This window comes from Takifugu flavidus, chromosome 14, assembly GCF_003711565.1.
Source record: "Takifugu flavidus isolate HTHZ2018 chromosome 14, ASM371156v2, whole genome shotgun sequence".
Taxonomy (NCBI): domain Eukaryota; kingdom Metazoa; phylum Chordata; class Actinopteri; order Tetraodontiformes; family Tetraodontidae; genus Takifugu; species Takifugu flavidus.
In genome coordinates, this window is record NC_079533.1 from 1241113 (window position 1) to 1262707 (window position 21595).

The 21595-nt window shown below is 43.7% G+C and overlaps 2 protein-coding genes across 3 annotated transcripts in view; both read left to right on the forward strand.

Annotated features, from left to right (window-relative positions):
* Positions 1 to 11474, forward strand: part of spns2 (SPNS lysolipid transporter 2, sphingosine-1-phosphate) — a 42095-nt gene extending 30621 nt beyond the window's left edge. Inside the window, exon 13 of the mRNA XM_057053950.1 lies at positions 11465 to 11474. The gene's annotated coding sequence lies outside the window, so the exon portion shown is untranslated. The remainder of the gene's footprint in view (positions 1 to 11464) is intronic.
* LOC130537275 (NLR family CARD domain-containing protein 3-like) lies at positions 2217 to 7099 on the forward strand. 2 transcript variants are annotated; one of them, XM_057053952.1, is made up of 5 exons: positions 2217 to 3458; positions 3549 to 3571; positions 4058 to 4225; positions 5071 to 5174; positions 5726 to 7099. In XM_057053952.1, exons 2-5 carry the CDS (start codon positions 3564 to 3566, stop codon positions 6865 to 6867), a joined length of 1422 nt encoding a protein of 473 aa, XP_056909932.1. In that variant the 5' UTR covers positions 2217 to 3458; positions 3549 to 3563; the 3' UTR covers positions 6868 to 7099. The 2 variants fall into 2 exon arrangements, with proteins under 2 accessions (XP_056909932.1, XP_056909933.1); XM_057053953.1 differs by lacking the exon at positions 3549 to 3571 and having other exon boundaries at positions 2217 to 2578; positions 5726 to 7097.
* Positions 11475 to 21595: the final 10121 nt, after the last annotated feature.

Sequence of the window (21595 nt, forward strand, 5' to 3'; positions counted from 1 at the left end):
AAACACCATTCTCAAAAATGTCCATTATTCCATCCGAGGGTCCTCACACTTTCTGAGTGTGTGTGTTGTGCCCAGTTCCTTCAGGAGGGAAGGCCACACGGGGACCACTTATTCATGATAAATTGATTTAAGGACAATGAAAAAGCCGACAGATGGTAACCAAAATTAGACAAAACTAGGTGAGGGTGCCTGGTAGACACCAGCCAACGAGGAGGGAGATGGTGAGGGAGACAGGAAGTCATCTAAGACAGGTTGTGCCTTTAAAGATGAGCCACAGGTGAGATGGATCTCCATGATGAGATGGGAGGGAAAGAGGTGGGAGAACCTGGGAAGAGTGAGGGCCAGAACAATATATATTCTCCTTTGGAACAGTGCAAACCTGAGAGGTTGGAATTGTGGTAATTACATATTACTATCATTTTTTAACCTGTAACTAAATTAAATATTTACAGATCATGCCTTTGATTAACCTTTCAGATTAATACTGGTTTCACTTATAACCTTATAAAAGTTTCCCTTCTTTATTTAGATTAAGGCGCTGCAGTTTATCAGAGATCAGCTGTGACTCTCTGGCCTCGGCGCTGATGTCCAATCCCTCCCATCTCAGAGAACTGGACCTGGGTCAGAACCAGCTGCAGGATTCAGGAGTGAAGCTGCTGTCTGATCTTGTAGAGAATCCACACTATGGGCTGGAGACATTGGGTCAGTAGCTGGTTGTAGCCAGTCAACTCCCGCTCATCTGCTGCATCACTCACTGACCACTGGTGAAGAGCATCTGTGGAAACATCTGCCGTCTACTCCCTCCATAGATGAAAAATTCCGTTTTTAAAAAGCGCTGGTGGACTTTCAGGAGATCAGTCGATGGTCGACAAAGCAGAAGCAGCTTCGCCTTGAAGTTAAATTAGTTCCTGGTATCACACAATGCATCTTTATAAAGTTCTAAATGGCTCCTCGACCACTCTTAGAAGCATGGAAACATTCTCTTAATTGTCTCTTCAAATGTCTGTATTATACGTTACTATTTTACATCATGCCTTCAAAATCTTTAGGGTTTAGTATTTACTGTCTCTGTGACATGGAGCATTGGAATATTTCAGCTGCAGCCAGCAAAAACCCATCAGAATGACGGCTATCGGTGGGAACCGCAGGTCATTTGACTTTAGTCAATCTGTTCAATGTTATAGGATTTATTGCAATCTAATAAAAACTATGAATAAATGTGGGAAATAGGAAATAAAAAGAAGCAAAATGACCAAATAAATCTCCCATGAATACTGTAAATTTAAAGATGAGAACCTGCTGCACTGTGCCGTGCCCCTTCTCTATTGAGAAAAGCCCAAGTGTGTCCTTCAGTCACCTCAGACATTCAGCCAGCTTTTAATACCTTTGTTCAAGCCCAGAACGCACTGGATTATTCCCACTGAAGATGGAAAAGCAGGTGGAAAACATGAGTTATTGTTAACTGTACTGGTGTATGACTATAGCGCATTACTGGACCACTATAAACTTGTTGTTTGTGGTTTTTCTTTCTTTGTGGAGATTAACACATTAAAAATAAATTGCACTGGTTCAGCAGTTGATCTTGTTTTCTTATTTGACCTATACTACACAATTTCACAAAGCTAAATATACATTTTTACAGAATAGTTTTATCCTTCCGATTACCAGCACCAGCTATTCAAAATATCTAATGTAGTGGGTTTTAAAATGAACTGAATGATGTCTCTGATTTTCCTGTTGATTGTTAGGGATCAGGCCCTGGGATTCTGCATAGCACCAAGTTTGACTACAACAGACATTACAAATAAAGATGATTTGATTTGATTTAAAAATAAAAGAACTGCGCCTGAAAATGAAGCAGAAGCAATAAAAACCCAACACCAGCGAAGCTTTCGAAGAATCTCACATATTGATGAAAAATTCTGGAAATCATGATGGAGAGATATTTTTCTCACGGCTCAAATTCCACAGCTATTAAGTGATTAAATGGATTTAATGGTGATATTCTGGAGTCCACAATTTCAGGTGAAGTTACACTGGGGAACAATTTGAAAATATCCTGTTGAAATTATTCTAAATTATTCTGATTAAAAATAAAATTGGCACGCTGATTCCAAAATTACAGTCATTCCCCCCCAGCCCGTCAAGTTTTGAAAGCTTCTCCTCCAGATCAGCAAATTTCCCCTAATGAGCTGGAGTCAGACTGGCCAGCTGATGACAACTGGATCAGCTCCGTTGGTGCCGTCACCATTAAGAGGTGTGTGCAGCCCCCAAAAGGTCAGTACTGTCAATATCCTATAGGGACACTTTGAACCAGAGGGGATCCTATAGATCAAAAAGTTGACCCAGTTTGATTCCGCACCCAAAAACGAACATCTGTCAGACGAACTCCAGTTGTTTCCCAGTATTTCAGTTAAACGTGGACCAAATTGTTCTGAAGAGAGGCGCCTGTGCTGGATATGACGCGATCCAACCACAAACACGGGACGTGTAGAGGAAGAAGAAGTGAAAGGAAAGTTCTCAACTTCGGGCTCCATCTGGACTGACCGAGCCCTGATGGAAAACCTCTAATATTCAGGTAGCATTTGGTTCTTTCACTGCTGTCGTCTCGAATCAATGTTCCGCTGCGAGATGCGGCTTAATAAGCTGCGTGTGCGCAATGAGCGTGCGCGTGTTTCGGACGCACATTGCGGCTGGTCGACGGGAATGTTGTGACGGATGATCAAACTTTGTACCGTGTTTCCTCTAACTGCGTTTTCCGCTAACCCTGAGCCAACATCTTAGAGGTTGAGGAAGCACATTTTAATACTCACAATAAGTCGACAATATTATTTGCAGTTAGTGGAAAAATCCACGGAAAGAGGGACACAAACGCGACAGTTTTAGCCTCCTCTCTTTGTCCCTCCACCAGGGGACAATCAATCCTTTATTTAAAAAAGGAGAGTATGGAAAGAGGGAGAGATCAAGGCATTCCATTTTATTGTTTTAACAACTGGTTCTTTGTGGAATATGAATTTGTTATTATGGATTTATGAAATGTGTTCTGTTTTGAATGAAGCAGTCAAGAAAACGAAAGGAAACCTAAACCCATGGTGTTTTGATATTTTTGGTCCTGTACATGTGGTCAGATCAGATTAGTCTGAGCAGAATTGGGTGTTTTTTGCCCTTTGCTGTGTGTCATCTATTCTATTCAGCATGTTGGGTTGCTTGACTTCTGTTGGGTCGTGGCAACTTGATCATCACTTCTGAGATATTGACACCTTTTTCCTGAGGCTGGCTCCAATGCTGCCAACACACCTGGCCATGGATATGGTGGGACTTCTGTGATGAGTGGGGTCAGAGGTGGTGGACAAGCTCTGCTCCAAAACAAGCTTGCTAGATATGTTTGGGATCTCCTCCGCCACAACCAGCAGCTGCAACTAGTAGCTGTGCACGCCATGCAGAGTTTTGACCTCTAGGTCAGGCTACAAATGTTTTTTCCAGCACCATCATGTGTTCGTGAGAAACATGATGCGCCTGATCAAAAAAAGCTGCTTGTAATCTGACAGACGAGCCATGATGAGATGTCAAGGTGCGTTGTTGAAAATGAAGATCCTCTTCTTGGAATCCTGTCTGAGATGACAGAAGATGATGCTGCATTTGACCCACTTTGATGATGTGATGACGTATTTCTGTTTAGTTTTGAATGCATTCTCATCTTATTTGTTGAATTTAATGTTGAGAACTGACATCTTGAAAGAATTTAGGTTTTCTTGTAAACCATAACCAGATAAAAAATGATTTCATTTGTATTTGTGTGCGTCTGTCTAATGCCACCGCACCTTTTGAAACACCCAGGAGAAACATTTTTTCCACAACTATTTTATGTTTAACATGGTGTAAACTTTTAAGATGTCCCAAAACTTTTTCCCAATATATATGTGGCCTGTATGATGTACAGGGTGACATCATATAATAGATTTTGATGTGAATGAGCCGACAATACGTCACTGGACAGACCTCTGCTTGTCTTCATGCTGAGAATCATGTTCTTTAATCTTCTTTTCTGTGTCAGCAGACTGTTCCTGCTTAACCGTTTAGACTCACATTTAAAAATGAGCGAATGTGTGATGGAAGAGGAAGAGAGAGCAGAGTCCGTAGTGCCCAGCTGTGTGTCCCTGAAGAGCGACAGGTCCAAAGACTACCCTTACAACTTTGGTATCAGACCTCAAGGGTCACCTTTAAAGTAAGGTTTTCTGAACCACATAACTCTGCCTTAGAACATTTCACGACCATACAAAACATCATTTTGTGGGTATTAGCCTCTACTATCGTGAAAAATTAAATTCATCAGGTCCTTAAAATGAAACGGTGCACCAACATGTCAGGCGTTCACTCCCATTAACTCCCATGTTAATTTTAGTGTGGTAAATCTTTTAAAACTGAAAATTGCTTCTGTTTTTAACTGGTCATTTCTCCTACATGGGTTAACATCATCTCACAAAAATTCCTAGGCATATATTTTAAAGTTTCCCAACAATATCCATCATTGCAGAGTGCTCCAGCTCTCCATTTAGATACGGATGGGTAAGACATGGCAGGTCTGTGCAGCTTGTTCTGCCACACTGTTCCACCACATGTCATGAAAATTCATTAAAAAGTCTATTTATAAGGCTCCTGGTTCTAATAAACCCATAGACAACAATATCAGTCATTTCTAAATGGTTGAAATAAGCTTTTGAATACGCGTGACCTCTGTGCTATTTAATGATCAGTTTCAGAGACCAGACGACTGTATTTGGAGCATAAATGGAGAACTTTTGTTCTATTCTATGAGTTTATATTCCTGGTTTGGCACTTTTATTTTTAACATAAATTCACAATGAAGAAAAGCCACTAAACACTTAGATCAAATACACTTTTCTCCAACTAAACTAGCTTGTTAGAACGTAAATAACTTTATATTTTTTGCTCAGTGTTCATTCAATCTTCAACTGTCAGAGCAAACTGAAAGTAGAAGTGAACGCAGCCTTTCTTAGGCGTTGCTAACGCCCAGTAGACATGTATAACCACTATTCCCATTTTTGACAGGTGTCAGAAACGGTCTGCTTCCATTGGAGATTCCTCCTGTCCCAAGGGTGAAAAGAAACGGAGAACTGAACTGCAGACCGCCGACCTGAACAACAGCGTCTCACGTAAGCTCGTACATTTGTATTAATAAGATACTTTTGGGTCGGAATAAAGGAACAACTTGTGTATTTACAATGTGCAAGAGAAGATCCAGAGAGCTCTTGTTTGGTTCCACTGGAACCCCTGGACCCTCTTCAGACCTTCCTAAATGCTTAGACAGTATTTAGCAACATTTAGTCATTTAGTTGTGGAAAGTGTTAAAGAGTTGAAGGCAGGTGACCTTTACAGGACAATGGGTCTGCTGAGTATGATGTGTTTGGAGAAGGTTTGATGTGTTTTTCTAAATATCATCCAGCTTTTACCAGCTGTTTAGTCCAAGCAAACTCTTGGAAGACATGGAAATGGTTGTTATAGACTAAATTAGATTGAAACCCAATGAAATAAAAGAATAGGTGTACATAAGAAGACATAACATTTCAAACTGACAGTGAGATGGGTCATTACCCGACTGTTGCTTCTATCATTCAAACATGACAGAATATTTTCCAGTTGAGGACATCTGTGTTACTGCTGTAGATGACAATTGTAAAAGGATTTAAAAGATTGTTTGTTTTAGAGGGTGGTGAACTGCAGGAGGTGATAGAAGGTCATAAGATCAGTCTGAAGAGAAGATGTGAACATGTGACTGAAGGAACTCATGAAGCAGGAAGTGGAACCCTGCTGAACAAGATCTACACTGAGCTCTACATCACTGAGGGACAAAGTGAGGAGGTGGACACACAACATGAGGTGAGACAGCTTGAGAGAACCTCCAAGAAGAACATCCGGGACACTCCAATCAAGTGCCAGGACATCTTCAAAGTCTTATCTGAGCAACAGAGACACATCAGAGTGGTTCTGACCAACGGTGTCGCCGGCGTTGGAAAAACCTTCTCAGTGCAGAAGTTCAGTCTGGACTGGGCAGAAGGTTTGGAGAACCAAGACATCAGTCTGGTGCTTCCGCTCTCATGCAGGGAGCTGAACTTGATCAGAGATGAGCAGCACAGTCTTCTCTCACTGCTTCATGTTTTCCATCCAACATTACAGAAGATCAGAGCAGAAGATCTGACTGTCTGGAAACTTCTGTTCATCTTTGATGGCCTGGATGAAAGCAGATTTTCACTGGGTTTCAACAAGCATCAGCTCATCTCTGATGTCACACAAGTATCGTCAGTTGACGTGCTCCTGGTGAACCTCATCCAGGGGAACCTGCTTCCCTCAGCTCTCATCTGGATCACCTCCAGACCTGCAGCAGCCTATCAGATTCCTCCCTCGTGTGTTGACAGGATCACAGAAGTACGAGGCTTCACTGACTCCCAGAAGGAGGAGTACTTCAGGAGGAGGTTCAGTGATGAAGGTCTGTCCAAGAGAATCATCTCACACATCAAGGCCTCCAGGAGCCTCCACATCATGTGTCTGATCCCAGTTTTCTGCTGGATCACTGCTATAGTTCTGGAGGACATGATGACCAGAGACCAGAGAGGAGAGCTGCCCAAAACCCTGACTGACCTCTACTCACACTTCCTGAGGGTTCAGATAAAGAGGAAGAAGCAGAAGTATGGAGGAAAGCAGAGACCAGAGGAACTGACTGAGGCTGACAAAGAACTCCTTCTGAAGTTGGGTCGGCTGGCGTTTGAACATCTGGAGAAAGGAAACATCATGGCCCAGTTCCTTCAGGAGGGAGGGCCACACGGGGACCACTTATTCATGATAAATTGATTTAAGGACAATGAAAAAGCCCACAGATGGGAACCAAAATTAGACAAAACTAGGTGAGGGTGCCTGGTAGACACCAGCCAACGAGGAGGGAGATGGTGAGGGAGACAGGAAGTCATCTAAGACAGGTTGTGCCTTTAAAGATGAGCCACAGGTGAGATGGATCTCCATGATGAGATGGGAGGGAAAGAGGTGGGAGAACCTGGGAAGAGTGAGGGCCAGAACAATATATATTCTCCTCTGGAACAGTGCAAACCTGAGAGGTTGGAATTGTGGTAATTACATATTACTATCATTTTTTAACCTGGAACTAAATTAAATATTTACAGATCATGCCTTTGATTAACCTTTCAGATGAATACTGGTTTCACTTATAACCTTATAAAAGTTTCCCTTCTGTATTTAGATTAAGGAACTGCAGTTTATCAGAGATCAGCTGTGGCTCTCTGGCCTCGGCGCTGAGGTCCAATCCCTCCCATCTCAGAAAACTGGACCTGGGTGAGAACCAGCTGAAGGATTCAGGAGTGAAGCGGCTCTGTTCTGGACTGGAGAGTCCAAACTGTAAACTGGAGAGGCTCAGGTCAGTCTTCATTTTTCTACCTATATACCAGCTGCTAAGATGGTGAAGTGAGGCTGTTCTCAACACTGCTGTGATGCACCACATTAAAAAAATTCCTTGTAATATCGTGAATTCAGGTCTGACCCAACTAAGAACGAACGTAGGTTTAGTTCTGACGCAGATAACATGCAGACCTGCACCGTATAACCTTATCCTGCATTTTTCAGATTGATTGACTGCAGTTTATCAGAGATCAGCTGTGACTCTCTGGCCTCGGCGCTGAGGTCCAATCCCTCCCATCTCAGAAAACTGGACCTCAGCAACAACGATCTGCAGGATTCAGGAGTGAAGCTGCTCTGTGGTTTTCTCCACTTTCCAAACTGCCGACTGGAAACTCTGAGGTAAACACCATTCTCAAAAATGTCCATTATTCCATCCGAGGGTCCTCACACTTTCTGAGTGTGTGTGTTGTGCCCAGTTCCTTCAGGAGGGAGGGCCACACGGGGACCACTTATTCATGATAAACTGATTTAAGGACAATGAAAAAGCCGACAGATGGTCACCAAAATTAGACAAAACTAGGTGAGGGTGCCTGGTAGACACCAGCCAACGAGGAGGGAGATGGTGAGGGAGACAGGAAGTCATCTAAGACAGGTTGTGCCTTTAAAGATGAGCCACAGGTGAGATGGATCTCCATGATGAGATGGGAGGGAAAGAGGTGGGGAGAACCTGGGAAGAGTGAGGGCCAGAACAATATATATTCTCCTTTGGAACAGTGCAAACCTGAGAGGTTGGAATTGTGGTCATTACATATTACTATCATTTTTTAACCTGTAACTAAATTAAATATTTACAGATCATGCCTTTGATTAACCTTTCAGATTAATACTGGTTTCACTTATAACCTTAGAAAAGTTTCCCTTCTTTATTTAGATTAAGGTACTGCAGTTTATCAGAGATCAGCTGTGGCTCTCTGGCCTCGGCGCTGAGGTCCAATCCCTCCCATCTCAGAAAACTGGACCTGAGTCAGAACCATCTGCAGGGTTCAGGAGTGAAGCTGCTGTCTGATCTCAGAGAGAATCCACACTATGGGCTGGAGACATTGAGTCAGTAGCTGGTTGTAGCCAGTCAACTCCCGCTCATCTGCTGCATCACTCACTGACCACTGGTGAAGAGCATCTGTGGAAACATCTGCCGTCTACTCCCTCCATAGATGAAAAATTCCGTTTTTAAAAAGCGCTGGTGGACTTTCAGGAGATCAGTCGATGGTCGACAAAGCAGAAGCAGCTTCGCCTTGAAGTTAAATTAGTTCCTGGTATCACACAATGCATCTTTATAAAGTTCTAAATGGCTCCTCGGCCACTCTTAGAAGCATGGAAACATTCTCTTAATTGTCTCTTCAAATGTCTGTATTATACGTTACTATTTTACATCATGCCTTCAAAATCTTTAGGGTTTAGTATTTACTGTCTCTGTGACATGGAGCATTGGAATATTTCAGCTGCAGCCAGCAAAAACCCATCAGAATGACGGCTATCGGTGGGAACCGCAGGTCATTTGACTTTAGTCAGTCTGTTCAATGTTATAGGATTTATTGCAGTCTAATAAAAACTATGAATAAATGTGGGAAATAGGAAATAAAAAGAAGCAAAATGACCAAATAAATATCCCATGAATACTGTAAATTTAAAGATGTCAAGAATGGAATATCATCTTAAATTTAATCAAACATAAAGTGAAAAGGCCTCCTTTAAGTTTACTGCAAAAATAAACACTAAATCAAGAGCAACACGCGCCAAAAACGTCTCATTCTCTCTTCTGTCTCCACTCATTCTTTTATATTCTCTTAAGATAATGGGGACGGGGTCGTGTGATAACAAAACAACCTAATTGGGGACTGTTGCGTTTGCAAAGTAAAGGCAATACAACTTAAATTACTATTGACACACAATCGTGTGTGCCTTTTATTAAAGCGACAACATGTAGAGGAAAAAACATCTAAGAGCGGGAAAAACACACACCCCAGCCCTTAAACTCCCACGGTCCGTTAAAGGGGCCGTGCCAAATTACCCGACTTAGTTGTCGGCAAATAGTGCGAGCGAGTGAGGAACTCATACATGGCAAAATGCTCAATAGGACTATGGCAATGGAACAGATATGAACAATTATGGTGAATTATGACATTTGAGTACATGAACAGCTGTAGAGAATTATGAGATACAAGTGACCGCTACACATGCCCCCCCAGAATTCACCATCACAAAGCAAGAACAGTCAACGAGTCGGGGCTCGAACGGGTCGGCCAGATCGTGTATTGGTGGTGCTAGAGGAGCAGGGGAAACAGGACGCGCAGGGTGGTCAGTGGCACTGACAGAGTTTTCAGGGATCTGTGTTCCTCTCAGAGGACTGGGCTGAGCGGGGGGGGGCGTCCTCGCCGCGGGGGCACGGCCGTGGCAACTGGCTGACCAAGGTCCAAGTGAGCTGCCTTGAGGCGGTCTATCGTAACGCGTTCAGGTCGGCCTCCCACGTCGAGCAGAAAATGCTTGTCCCCCCTTTCCAAAACACGAAAAGGCCCATCATAAGGTGGCTGCAGCGGGCCTCGATGAGCATCATGGCGGATAATAGAGGTAAGATCTTAAGACCGAGCCCGAGCCCGAGTCCGAGCCCGACCCAACCCGAAATTCGGGTCGGGCTTAAAATGCGTAAAATGTCAATCATTACGTTCGGGTCGGGTCGGGCCGGGCTTCTCTCTCGCTGACTTTTTTTTAATAAATATTTGTTTATAAAAATATACACTAAAACGATGTGTGGATACTAAACTAAGGAATACTTATTATAAATAAATAATTTGGATAAAACAGAGAAGGCGCTGTATGCTAATTGCTATTTAACTACTAAACAGAGCCAGACCATGCCGTGCGCACGTGAATGCCGCGGTCCCGCCCTCTTTTTAATTTTCCATCCATCCACCTGAGGGTTTATTTATTTCCCTTATTTCACAGGAATAACACGCACTTTACACCGAGGTGACCGCTGGACCACCTACCTCAGCGGGTCTGACTTCTCAAACAGCAGCTGGTCCAGAAACATGTATGAATGGATTCATCCGTGCGCGCAGTCTCCAGCGGAGGATTTTTAAAGTCTGTTGTTTCCGCCTTTAGTAACGAAGACTATAGTGAACCTGCTACGCCCTGGAGGCTTTACCCCAGGTGCCCTTCCTCGCGATCTACAATTCCTCCTCCTGAATCCTCACAAATAAAATATAAAATTTCGGGTTTGTTTCGGGCTCGGGCCAGCAAATCAAGTTAATTGATCGGACTCGGGCCGGGTCGGGCTTTAATACCCGCGGGCCTGGGTCGGGTCGGGCTGGATTTTTTAGGACCGATCTTACCTCTAGCGGATATAAAAACATAGTCTGCCCTCTCCAAGGATGGTGGGACATGGGATGGTGGCAAACCATGCTGGGAAATAGGGATGGGTGCAAAAACCTTGGCAGCATCGAGGAGTGTTGCACGCTGTGCGCTCGCAGACCAAGGCGCTGTAGTGTTGGGGACAAACTCACCTGGCACCCGCAGTGGCTCTCCATACACCATCTCCGCCGAGGAACACTGCAGGTCATCTTTGGGGGCGGTGCGCAGCCCCAACAAGACCCAAGGAAGTCTGTCCACCCAGCTACTGTCCTTCAGAGACGCCCGAAGAGCAGCCTTCATGGAGCGGTGAAACTTCTGTGAACTTCTGAAGAAGGCAGCCAGCGATGCGTTGATGCCCATGCGGCATGTAAGTAATTTCCTTTGAGTTCAGATGGTGATTTGTTTGCATTAAATGTATAATTTAACCATTCTGTAAACCTGAATCTACATTCTTTGTTATCTCAGATACCACACGCAAACTTGATTGCCTTTGTTATTGAATAAAGCCACTGAGTGCACTCTCCTGCTGTCCTGTCACTCTCTGACCGGAGCGCCCACTGCAGATGAGGAGACTGGCAAATTATTGGAGGGATTCTCATCATTTGCACTAAATCCCTCGCAGGTAAAGCAGGAGCCCCGTCTGTAGTGGGCCGCTCATAGCCCCGTCTGTAGTGGGCCGCTCACAGTGGGAGCCCCGTCTGTAGTGGGCCGCTCATAGCCCCGTCTGTAGTGGGCCGCTCATAGCGGGAGCCCCGTCTGTAGCAGGAGCCCCGTCTGTAGTGGGCCGCTCATAGCCCCGTCTGTAGTGGGCCGCTCATAGTGGGAGCCCCGTCTGTAGTGGGCCGCTCATAGCGGGAGCCCTGTCTGTAGCAGGAGCCCCGTCTGTAGTGGGCCGCTCACAGCGGTGTCAACTCCCCTCGTTATATATGTCAACTCCCCTCGTTATATGTGTCAACTCCCCTCGTTATATGTGTCACCTCCCCTCGTTATATGTGTCAACTCCCCTCGTTATATGTGTCAACCCCATGTGTCAACTCCCCTCGTTATATGTGTCAACTCCCCTCGTTATATATGTCAACTCTCCTGTTATAGATGTCGACTCCCCTCGTTATATATGTCAACTCTCCTGTTATAGATGTCAACTCCCCTCGTTATATGTGTCAACTCTCCTGTTATAGATGTCAACTCCCCTCGTTATATATGTCAACTCCCCTCGTTATATATGTCGACTCCCCTCGTAGTTGTCTTTAGGGGCAGTAGTGTGAGAAGTTCTTTTGTGGAGAAATCATCAAACACCATCCTGATAAAGATCCTCAGCAGCGCCGTACTGCTGCTGTCCACCGACTCGTCACAGGAGGCTAAACCACCTGCACCTCGCCAGATCACGGTCCAGCTGGTCGGCCAAGTTCCCGGACATCGCAGATACTCTTCTTACCATCGTAGCTGCCCCCAGTTGACCATCGGAGAGATTGGAGATCACGTCGGTTCCGTATTTCTCGTCTTCAAGTACAGTTTTGGCAATCAACATCATTGCTTCTTTAACTACCTCCCCGTCTGAAAATGCCTTCTTCTTTTTAATCAAGAATTGCGTAGCTCTAAATGAGGCTTCGGTTGCTTTTTGGGAGGCTTTAACTGGCCTTGTGAAAAAAGCTTGCTGTTTGCACAAAGCTGCCTTTAACTCGCTTTTTCTCCTCGCAGTGCACTGCCCTGTGGATAGCTAGCATGGTAGCTTGTGACACGTTGTGAAATGTCTCTCCACATTGTGCCGTTTCGCCGTCGCCACAGTCGCCCCGCAAATAAGATAAACACATGCTCCTTTCACAGTGGTAAAAAAAACCCTCGACCTCCCATTCGTCATGAAAATGATCTGTCTCCTTTCTTTTTTCTGCCATCTTTTTATGGGTCAGTCATCTCCTCGTTTTGGCTGCGCCCGCTAGGCTGTTTGGTCGTAGCGATCTGCGTAGACGCTACGTTTTGGTCATGCGCATCATACTGACCTTTGAACTATACTAGGTCATAGTTCATTTATATTAAACATTTTTTAAAGTTTTTTGTAATATATTATTTCCAGTTTGTAAGTGTGATTTAAACAAGAATAGCAAACAAAATAAATTAGATGCAGCTCATTGGTAAGTGGTGCTATTTGAGCTATTTTTAGAACAGGCCGGTGGGCGACTCATGTGGTTCTGAGGGCGACCGGGTGCCCGCGGGCAACGTGTTGGTGACCCCTGCTTTAGCATGTGCTCTTCCACACTGCGTGAAAGTTTTAATGGCAGCGTCTATGGCTGTGGAAACAAGTGCTTCGATAGTGTTGTTTCATCCTTTAACGTTGAAAGTACCACATGCAGTTGCAGACAAACATGACCTTCTTATCACCAGCTAGACATTTAGCATGCATGGTGATGCTCTTATCACAACCTCATTTAACAATAGAGATGCAGGACCTTAAATCCTGCTACACTGTTACCTCTCCCAGATGATGGAGAACCACATGACTGCCAAGAATTAGCTGAACAAGCTGCAAAAAGTAGAAGTGATTTAAAAGATCAACCTTTAAAAACTGGAGCAGTTTTGTTTGTAGACGGCTCATCAAAGAAAAATGAGTTTGGTAAAACCCAAAGGGGCTCTGCAGTAGTAACACAGACAAAGGTGATCAAAGCAGAAGCCCTGCCATCAAATTATTCTGCACAAGCAGCAGAATTAGTGGCTCTTACCGAAGCATGCAAAGCAATGAAAGGAAAAGATGTGACCATCTACACAGACAGCCAATATGCATTTGCTACAGTGCACGTCTTTGCTCAGCACTGGAAAAACAGAGGAATGGTGACCTCAACAGGTAAACCAGTAACTCATGCAGCTCCTTTAACTAATCTGTTAAATGCAGTACAGCTGCCGAGACCAATAGCTGTCTGTAAATGTGCAGCACATACATCAGAAACAGACAATGTTTCACTAGGCAACGCATTTGCTGACAAAACTGCAAAAGTAGCAGCAGCAGCAGGACAAGTTAAAGTCCTCCTGCTCTCAGATCAAAGCTCAGTGAACACGCTTAAAGAAGTGCAACAACAAAGTCCACCTGCCGAAATAGATCTATGGATTAAAAACGGAGCAGCCTTAAAAGAAGACATCTATGTATGACCAGCAGGAAAACCTATCCTACCAAAAAATCTGTGTAAATGGGCCGCTATATTGAGCCATGGTGTAACACATGTCTCAACAGGAGGGACGGTAGGACAGATACAGCAGCATTATACAACCTACGGATTTACCGTATTGGCCCGAATATAAGACGGTGTTTTTTGCATTGAAATAAGACTGAAAAAGTGGGGGTCGTCTTACATTCGGGGTCTAGACATTATACCCATTCACAACGCTAGATGGCGCCAGATATCTTTGCTGTTGTTTATGATCTTCACCACAGGAGTCATCACGTGCGAATGCTGAACTTAACTCCCCAGGCCAAAGCGAACCCCTGTCGCGAAGAATAAAAATAAAAATAGCGGTAGCACGAAGAAGAAAAATAAAAATAGCGGTAAGAAGAAAGAAAAGAGAAGAAAATAAGAGAAGAGATAACAGAAAATAGAGAAACGTAGCGACAATCTGGAGAAGTGTGTCGAAGATCGGCCAGGTTAACCGGCAGCTGAGGAGAAGTTATGATGCAGACTTCAAGATGATGGTGATAAATGAGGCGGAGTCTTCAAACAATTGCAAAGCGGCTGTGAAATATGGTGTCACGGAGTGTAATGTACGGAGATGGAGAGCTCAAAAAGATCACCTAAAAAATGCTCACAGTCAGAGAAAAGCTTTCCGTGGTCCTCAGAGCGGCCGCTTCCAAGAGCTCGACAGGAGGGTGTGCGCGTACGTGGACGAGAAACGAAAGGACGGGACGCCCATCAGCAGAGCTGTCATTCAGCTCAAGGCCGTGGAAATAGCCAAAGAGCTAAACATACCCACGGCTGAGTTCAGAGCGAGCCTCGGCTGGTGGAAAAGAATGATGCGGCGTAACGGACTAACGCTGCGACGGAGAACAAGTCTAGCCCAGCGCCTGCCCTCTGACTTTGGAGAGCTGTTGTCTTTTCAGCGCTATGGATAAATTTGTAAGCGTGGAGGAACCAATAGAAGAAGCTGCAGTTTCTCTTGAAAAACATCTAGACAGCTATGCACCCCCGTCGGTGGTTGGAGTGGAACCACAGGAAATTAAGGAAGTGGAGTCAATGAGAGCATTTGTCCAGTTTTTAATTGAAACGATTCTTAATCACATTCACCAAAAAGCAAACATTGTACCTCAGTACAACGATGAAGTCCTCGGTGCTCTCCTTGCACAGGTCTGGCCCCAAGTCTGGGATAATAATGCAAATTTAAGTCTGACAGAGGAATCATTTAACAAGATGGACAAAACAATCCACAAAGCCTGTAAAAAAAACTGGGCAATCCGAACGAGGTCCTGTTCCTACTGAAGTACTCGGAGGAGTCAATCATTGAAGAACAAATGATCCGTATTGCCAAAAAACTCTTGGGACCACCCAGAAAACCAAACATCTTCCAGAGATTCTGCTCTTTCCTGGGCTGAGTTCTGTGGCGCTCCTCATGTTGGAACAGAGGGCTGAAGGACTGCGACAACAGGAAGAGTTCCCCAAGATTTAGCACATTTGTATTTCCTGGTTTCCTGAAAACAAGTGCCAAGATATCTTAATAAAATGAGTCATTTGGGCCAGTAGACTCTGGGTCAATTCCTAAAATAAACTAGTTTGGACCTGAATGCATGCATAAATTCTCATTCTTAAATGCTTTGACTTGTTGAAGTGTTAAAGTAGTCCCTGAAAAATGACTCACTAAGGTTTTTTAAATTTCAAAAATATCGCTCGACGAGGCGCAAACTTTAGCTTCTGACAAGGCGCCTGGGCCTCGGTAACAGTACCAGCCGCTTCTCTGTGGGCCATAACGACAGGAGAAGCCATCGCAACCTTTATTTGCAAAGATTTAGCCTGTACTCGCTAGTGAAATACGAAGGCTTTGAAATCAAAACGGAAGACGCATCTATTCAAATCTAACTTTACATTTAAATTGAACTGAACATCAATGCTGCCTTTTATTCTGACCATCTGTTTATCTATATATGCTGTAAAATTCCTTTTAATCCTTTTTACTTATTTCACTTGTAGTGAGCTGCAGCATTTAGCACATTTCTGTAGTGATTTAATTGGGTGTGCCTCCTAGGCGCACCTGTAACTATCCTACAAGCTCCTGCACAAAAAGTGGAATCATTTGGGAACCGCAGGTCGCACGCTCATGAACCAAACACCGAAATGTGCACAGCGGATTTTACTCTAGGGAATCAAGACCGTAACTACAACAACGCCGAGCAATCCTCAAAAAACCTCAACTTCCTCCATTCTTACACCTAAAAGTGGCTTTTTAATTGGGTGTGCCTCCCTAGAGGACCGGCCAGAGGGCGAGGCACACCCTCACAACTTCCGTGGAATTGTCTAGTTACTGACGCTAAGACGGGCAATACCAGCAGTGTGTATAGCTGCAAGAGCCCTGTTGTCACTTGTGACCTGGGAAAGGGTCCTTGGATGTGGGAGGTACCTGTAGAGGTCTGTGATGTTGGGCTCAAATGGATAAAGGGTGAAAATAGAAGGCTGGGCTTTTGTCTAAGAAATGGGTGCAGGTGTAACACTCTTGTAATGCAGATTCCACTGAATCCCACCCTGTTAGACTCTCTGACTGAGCTTCCCTCACTCCTGCAGGACTCCATATGCTCTACATGTTACCAAGTCATCCAGGTCACTGTTGATATACTTGTGCAATGTATATGAGATGGAACATCCAGCCTTGTGGTAAGACGAAATGAAAGGGAAGTCAGAATTCTGAATTTCTATGGTGCCAGGCCAGCCCCTTATGATTTGTTGCTTTGATAGTAATATCAAGGACAGTTCTGCATGCTGGTAATATTTGCTTGGCTGACAACTATCAAAGACAGGTGACATGTTGGTAATATTTGCTTTGTTGCTTGAATGCTAATTTTATATTAAATACACTTTGCATATTTATTTTATTGACTTATGTGCAGTTATTTGACCTATGAGTAAAACTTTAACCTGAAGACTCAGTATAGAATCTAAAAGACAAGAACAAAACCCCCCAAACATGCAGAGATACACGTTGACAGAGGACACTCTTCGTCCATCAATTAATTTATTTTTTGAGAAAATTACAAAGGAACTGGGGAACTCGTTGAACACCTAACCCTAACCCTTTAAACACTAAGACAATACATATACAAGAAATGGAATCACAAATATTCCTTGAATATCTACTTTCTGAACATCAGAATCTTCTTTTCAGATACAAACATAAGAAAAGTGTCTTGTTTTGCTATCTGAAAAGACTAATGGAGCGGATGGACAAAGAGGAGTTAAATCATTTCTACAAAAATATTTCCATGAAGTATGATGAGCGTCCTCCACAAATAAACACTGACCAAACTAAAACTCCCTCTCAGGCCATTCAGGACCTGCAGGAGGCCAATAGTCAGATTCATGCATTGAATAGCCACATACAGGAAGACATTGTGACCCTGGAGGAACATTTCAAGGATCTGAATAAAACAGTACCTTCAAAATATATTTGATTGTCAGAATGAGAAGAACCTCCTCCCCAATATTGCACTGGATACTGAAACCCAGAAACTTCTGGAGAGCCACAATAAAATAAAAGAGCAGCTACAGTTTATGCAAAAGCATCAACGCTTCAATGAGAACCTCATTGAAGAACTTGCAGAGGACGTGGATAAGCTACGTGAAAGAGTCAAAATCCTTGAGGAAAGGGAAGTGTGCAGTACTCCATTAGAGCAAGTTGAAAAGGAGAACAAACTTGTTTTGGAAACTGAAGTTTGGGAAGAAAACATCAATGGTATTAACCAGCAGTTGTCTGAAGACATCAACAGGGGCGATGACTTAAATGGACAGCTGAAAAAGACCCAACGCCTGTTCTTTATTTACAAAAACATCATTAAGAATTACTGTAAAGAAATGTTTGCCCTCCGTAGCACTGTGAAAAAGCTTGAAGAAAAATTAGAGGATAATCAGACCTCAGAATACAAAAGTAATTTCAAGTTCTTCAGTCCAAAGTGGAAGAAGCATCAAGCAGAGATCAGTCTTCTAATTAGCCAGAGGCGTTTGGCACGGGACAGCATTGAAGACCTCAAAGAGCAGCTGGACAGGGCAAAATACATCTATAGCATCTTTAGGATCATGTTTGAGAAGATTCAGATGGAGGTTGATGAACTTGAGGAAATAATAAAGTGGCTTGATGACAGGCTGCTGAAAATTAGTCCTTCGTTGAGCCAAAGAATGTGTAGATGGTTGGGGCTAGCACCAGCAAAAGAAGAAATGGAGATGGCCATCCTCAGAATACAGAAACGTGAGGCTAAGTGCAGACTGAAGGATCTTCGAAAGCAGCTTTTGGATGTCAAACGCTTTTATTCTCGATATGAACACATCACAGGGAAGATTAAGGAGGACAAGAATATCCTTCAGAAACGACTGAGAACATTTGAGGAGAAGCTGGAGAGTACGATTCAGGAAGAAAGAATCAGAACAAAGACATTCGAACATTGGAATTGAATATTTACCACTGTCCAAATGTCACAATTGAACAACTTATGATTGTACAACTGTTGCTTGAACATGGAGTCGTTGTGTTTTAAGGAAATATATGACATTCTGTATAAAACTTGTCAAGTTAACATACATCATTGTGACTATGATAAAGAAGCTCTTCATGCCTCTTCATATAAAAAAATCTTTTGACATAATCTGCAATCTCTGTCAAGATTAATATTAAACTAGAAAACAATCACTTGGAGAGCTCAGTCCTCCACCAAGGAGGTAATTTCCTGACATATAGAATATTCGGGCATTAGTAATAATGTTACATGACTTACATGGCCGTCTGGCGGCGAGGATTTGGCCTCCAATCCTTGGTTGGGTGGGAGGGTTACGGTCCCCAAGAGTGGTTGTGGGTTCCTTGTTGTCACATCCTCAATGATGAAGTGTTCAGAGACTTTTATCGGAATCATCCAAAAAAGCCAGGTAAGGCAAAAGGAGGCGCCCGTTGAGGGGGAATTCTCACGATCCTGTGTTAACTGCTTCTCTAGTAATTGCTCTTTGTTTTCATTGGGGGGGGGGGGGGAGGTTGACCTATTTTCCACCTCGTGTTGACCTCACCTGTGGCTAATCATTGTGATTGGGGATCCTTTTATACAGCCCACACCAGCCAATCTTACTCCTATGACAGACATGTAAAATGTGCATTAAAAACCTTTAGAAAAAAAATCCATCAACTTGAACAATTATAAAATATGCATGCAACTTTTTGGGGGGAAATAAACTTAAAGGTATACTCCATTTTACTCAGGTAGGTTCTTGTTTTCTTTCTTTAGAAGGAGCCCATTAAAGATAGGATCAGGTTTTCTTTCATAGGAAGAGTTCTATTGAAATATTCTGTAGCTGTAGATAGATGTAGATACTGTAGAGAACAAGAATTAGAGACCACATCCACACTGGCAGACATCCAGAAGTTGCTGAACCGCGTAGGGAGAACCACCCTCTATGACCGGGGGGCAATGCAGGGACTAGATCCGACTCAGCTACTGGCTTCACACAAGAGACGATTTCAACGGGTCCAACAAAATGAGAAGCCAGTTTCTGAGAGTCCACTTGTAAGGGAAAGTCCTTTGTTGAGAGCCAGACCTTCTCAATCAATCAATCAATCACTCTTTATTTATATAGCATCTTTTACAATCAAAATTGTTTCAAGGTGCTTTCCAGAATCCAAGGGCCTAACCCCAGACAAGCAACGGTGGCAAGGAAAACTCCCCTTTAACAGGAAGAAACCTTGAGCAGGACCAGGCTCATGTAGGCGGATGCTCCTGCTGATCGCCGGCTGGGTAAAGAGAGAGAGGAGAGGGAGAAGGAGAGGAGAAGGAGAATGAGAGGGAGAGGAGAGAAGAGGGAGAGGAGAGGAGAGAAGAGGAGGGGAGAAGGGAGGAGAGGAGAGAAGAGGGAGAAGGAGAGGGAGAGGAGAGGAGAAGAGGAAAGGAAAGGAGAGGAGAGGAAACCATGACCCAGTGGGGTGACAGAGGCCTGTTTGGACACCCTGATAATAAAGAATTACAATAATCCAGCCTGGAAGTCACAAAAGCATGAATTAATTTTTCAGCATCATGGTGGGTCAGTAGTTTCCTGATCTTTGAGATGTTCCTCAGGTGAAAAAAGGCACTTCTAGAGACTAATTTAATGTGTGAGTTGAAGGAGAGATTTTGATCAAAAGTTACTCCTAGATTCCTCACAGAGAGACTAGATGTTAGTGAGATACCATCTAGAGTGATCATGTGATCTAATCTATCCCTGAGAGGTTCAGGACCAAACACCATGACCTCAGTTTTTCCTGAGTTAAGGAGGAGGAAATTTGAAGACATCCAGGACTTTATGTCTTTAAGATGGGTCTGAAGCTTCACTAACTTCTCTGTCTCCTCTGGTTTCATGGATAAATAAAGCTGAGTGTCATCAGCATAACATGAAAATTTATCCCATGCTGCCGAATAATGTTCCCTAACGGAAGCATGTACAAGGTGAAGAGGATTGGTCCAAGTACAGAACCTTGAGGAACTCCATGGCTAACCCTACTGTATGAGGAGGGAACACCATGGACATGAGCAAACTGGTATCTATCAGATAAGTATGATCTAAACCAGTCTAGTGCTGTCCCTTTAATCCCAATCACATGTTCCAGTCTATGTAACAGGATGCTGTGATCAACTGGATCAAAAGCAGCACTGAGGTCCAGCAGAACCAGCATAGAGACCAGTCCATGATCGGAAGCTATGAGCAGATCATTAGTAACTTTAAGAAGTGCTGTTTCCGTGCTGTGGTGAGCTCTAAAGCCTCACTGAAATATCTCAAACAGGCTGTTCCTCTGCAGGTGCTCCAGTAACTGAGTCACCACCACCTTCTCTAGAACTTTAGAGATAAAAGGAAGGTTGGATATTAGCCTATAATTTGCTAAGACATCAGGATCCAGTGATGGTTTTTTAAGCAACGGCTTAATCACTGCCACCTTGTAGGACCAGGGTACATAACCTGACACTAAAGAAGCATTGATCTGGTCCAGGATAGAACTGCCTATCAATGGTAAAACATCCTTCAACAGGTGTGTTGGGATGGGATCTAAAAGACACGTGGTGGTCTTGGATTTCTGAATTAGCGATGACGCCTCAGAAAAATATATAGGGCTGAAGGAGCTTAAGGGCTCGTTGGAGACCCTGTATGTTCCCACAGTTGGCACATCTGGTTGTTGGGATGGCCTGGTTAGCTTTCTCTCTGATAGCTAGAACTTTATCAGTGAAGAAGCTCATGAAGTCTTCACCACTAAGGGAAGAAGGGATACGTGGATCTAAAACACTGTGACTCTTGGTTAATTTGGCCACAGTGCTGAAAAGAAACCTGGGGTTGTTCTTATTTTCCTCAATCAAAGAAGAAAAATAAGCTGTTCTAGCCTTGCGAAGGGCCTTTTTGTAAACTAATAGACAGTCTTTCCAGGCTACATGGTAGCTGTCTATTTTACAAGAATGCCACTTCCTTTCCAGTCTTCGCACTTTCTGCTTGAGGGTCCTGATATGTGAATTATACCAGGGGGCACACCTCCTCTGATTTACTATTTTCTTTTTCAGGGGGGCAACAGAATCAAGCGTGATTCT

Excerpts from the sequence above, each read along its gene's own strand:
- LOC130537275 (XM_057053952.1), top strand. Across the intron at positions 4,226-5,070 it reads CCTCAAGGGTCACCTTTAAA|GTGTCAGAAACGGTCTGCTT; the intron begins GTAAGGTTTTCT and ends CATTTTTGACAG. Across the intron at positions 5,175-5,725 it reads CCTGAACAACAGCGTCTCAC|AGGGTGGTGAACTGCAGGAG; the intron begins GTAAGCTCGTAC and ends TGTTTGTTTTAG.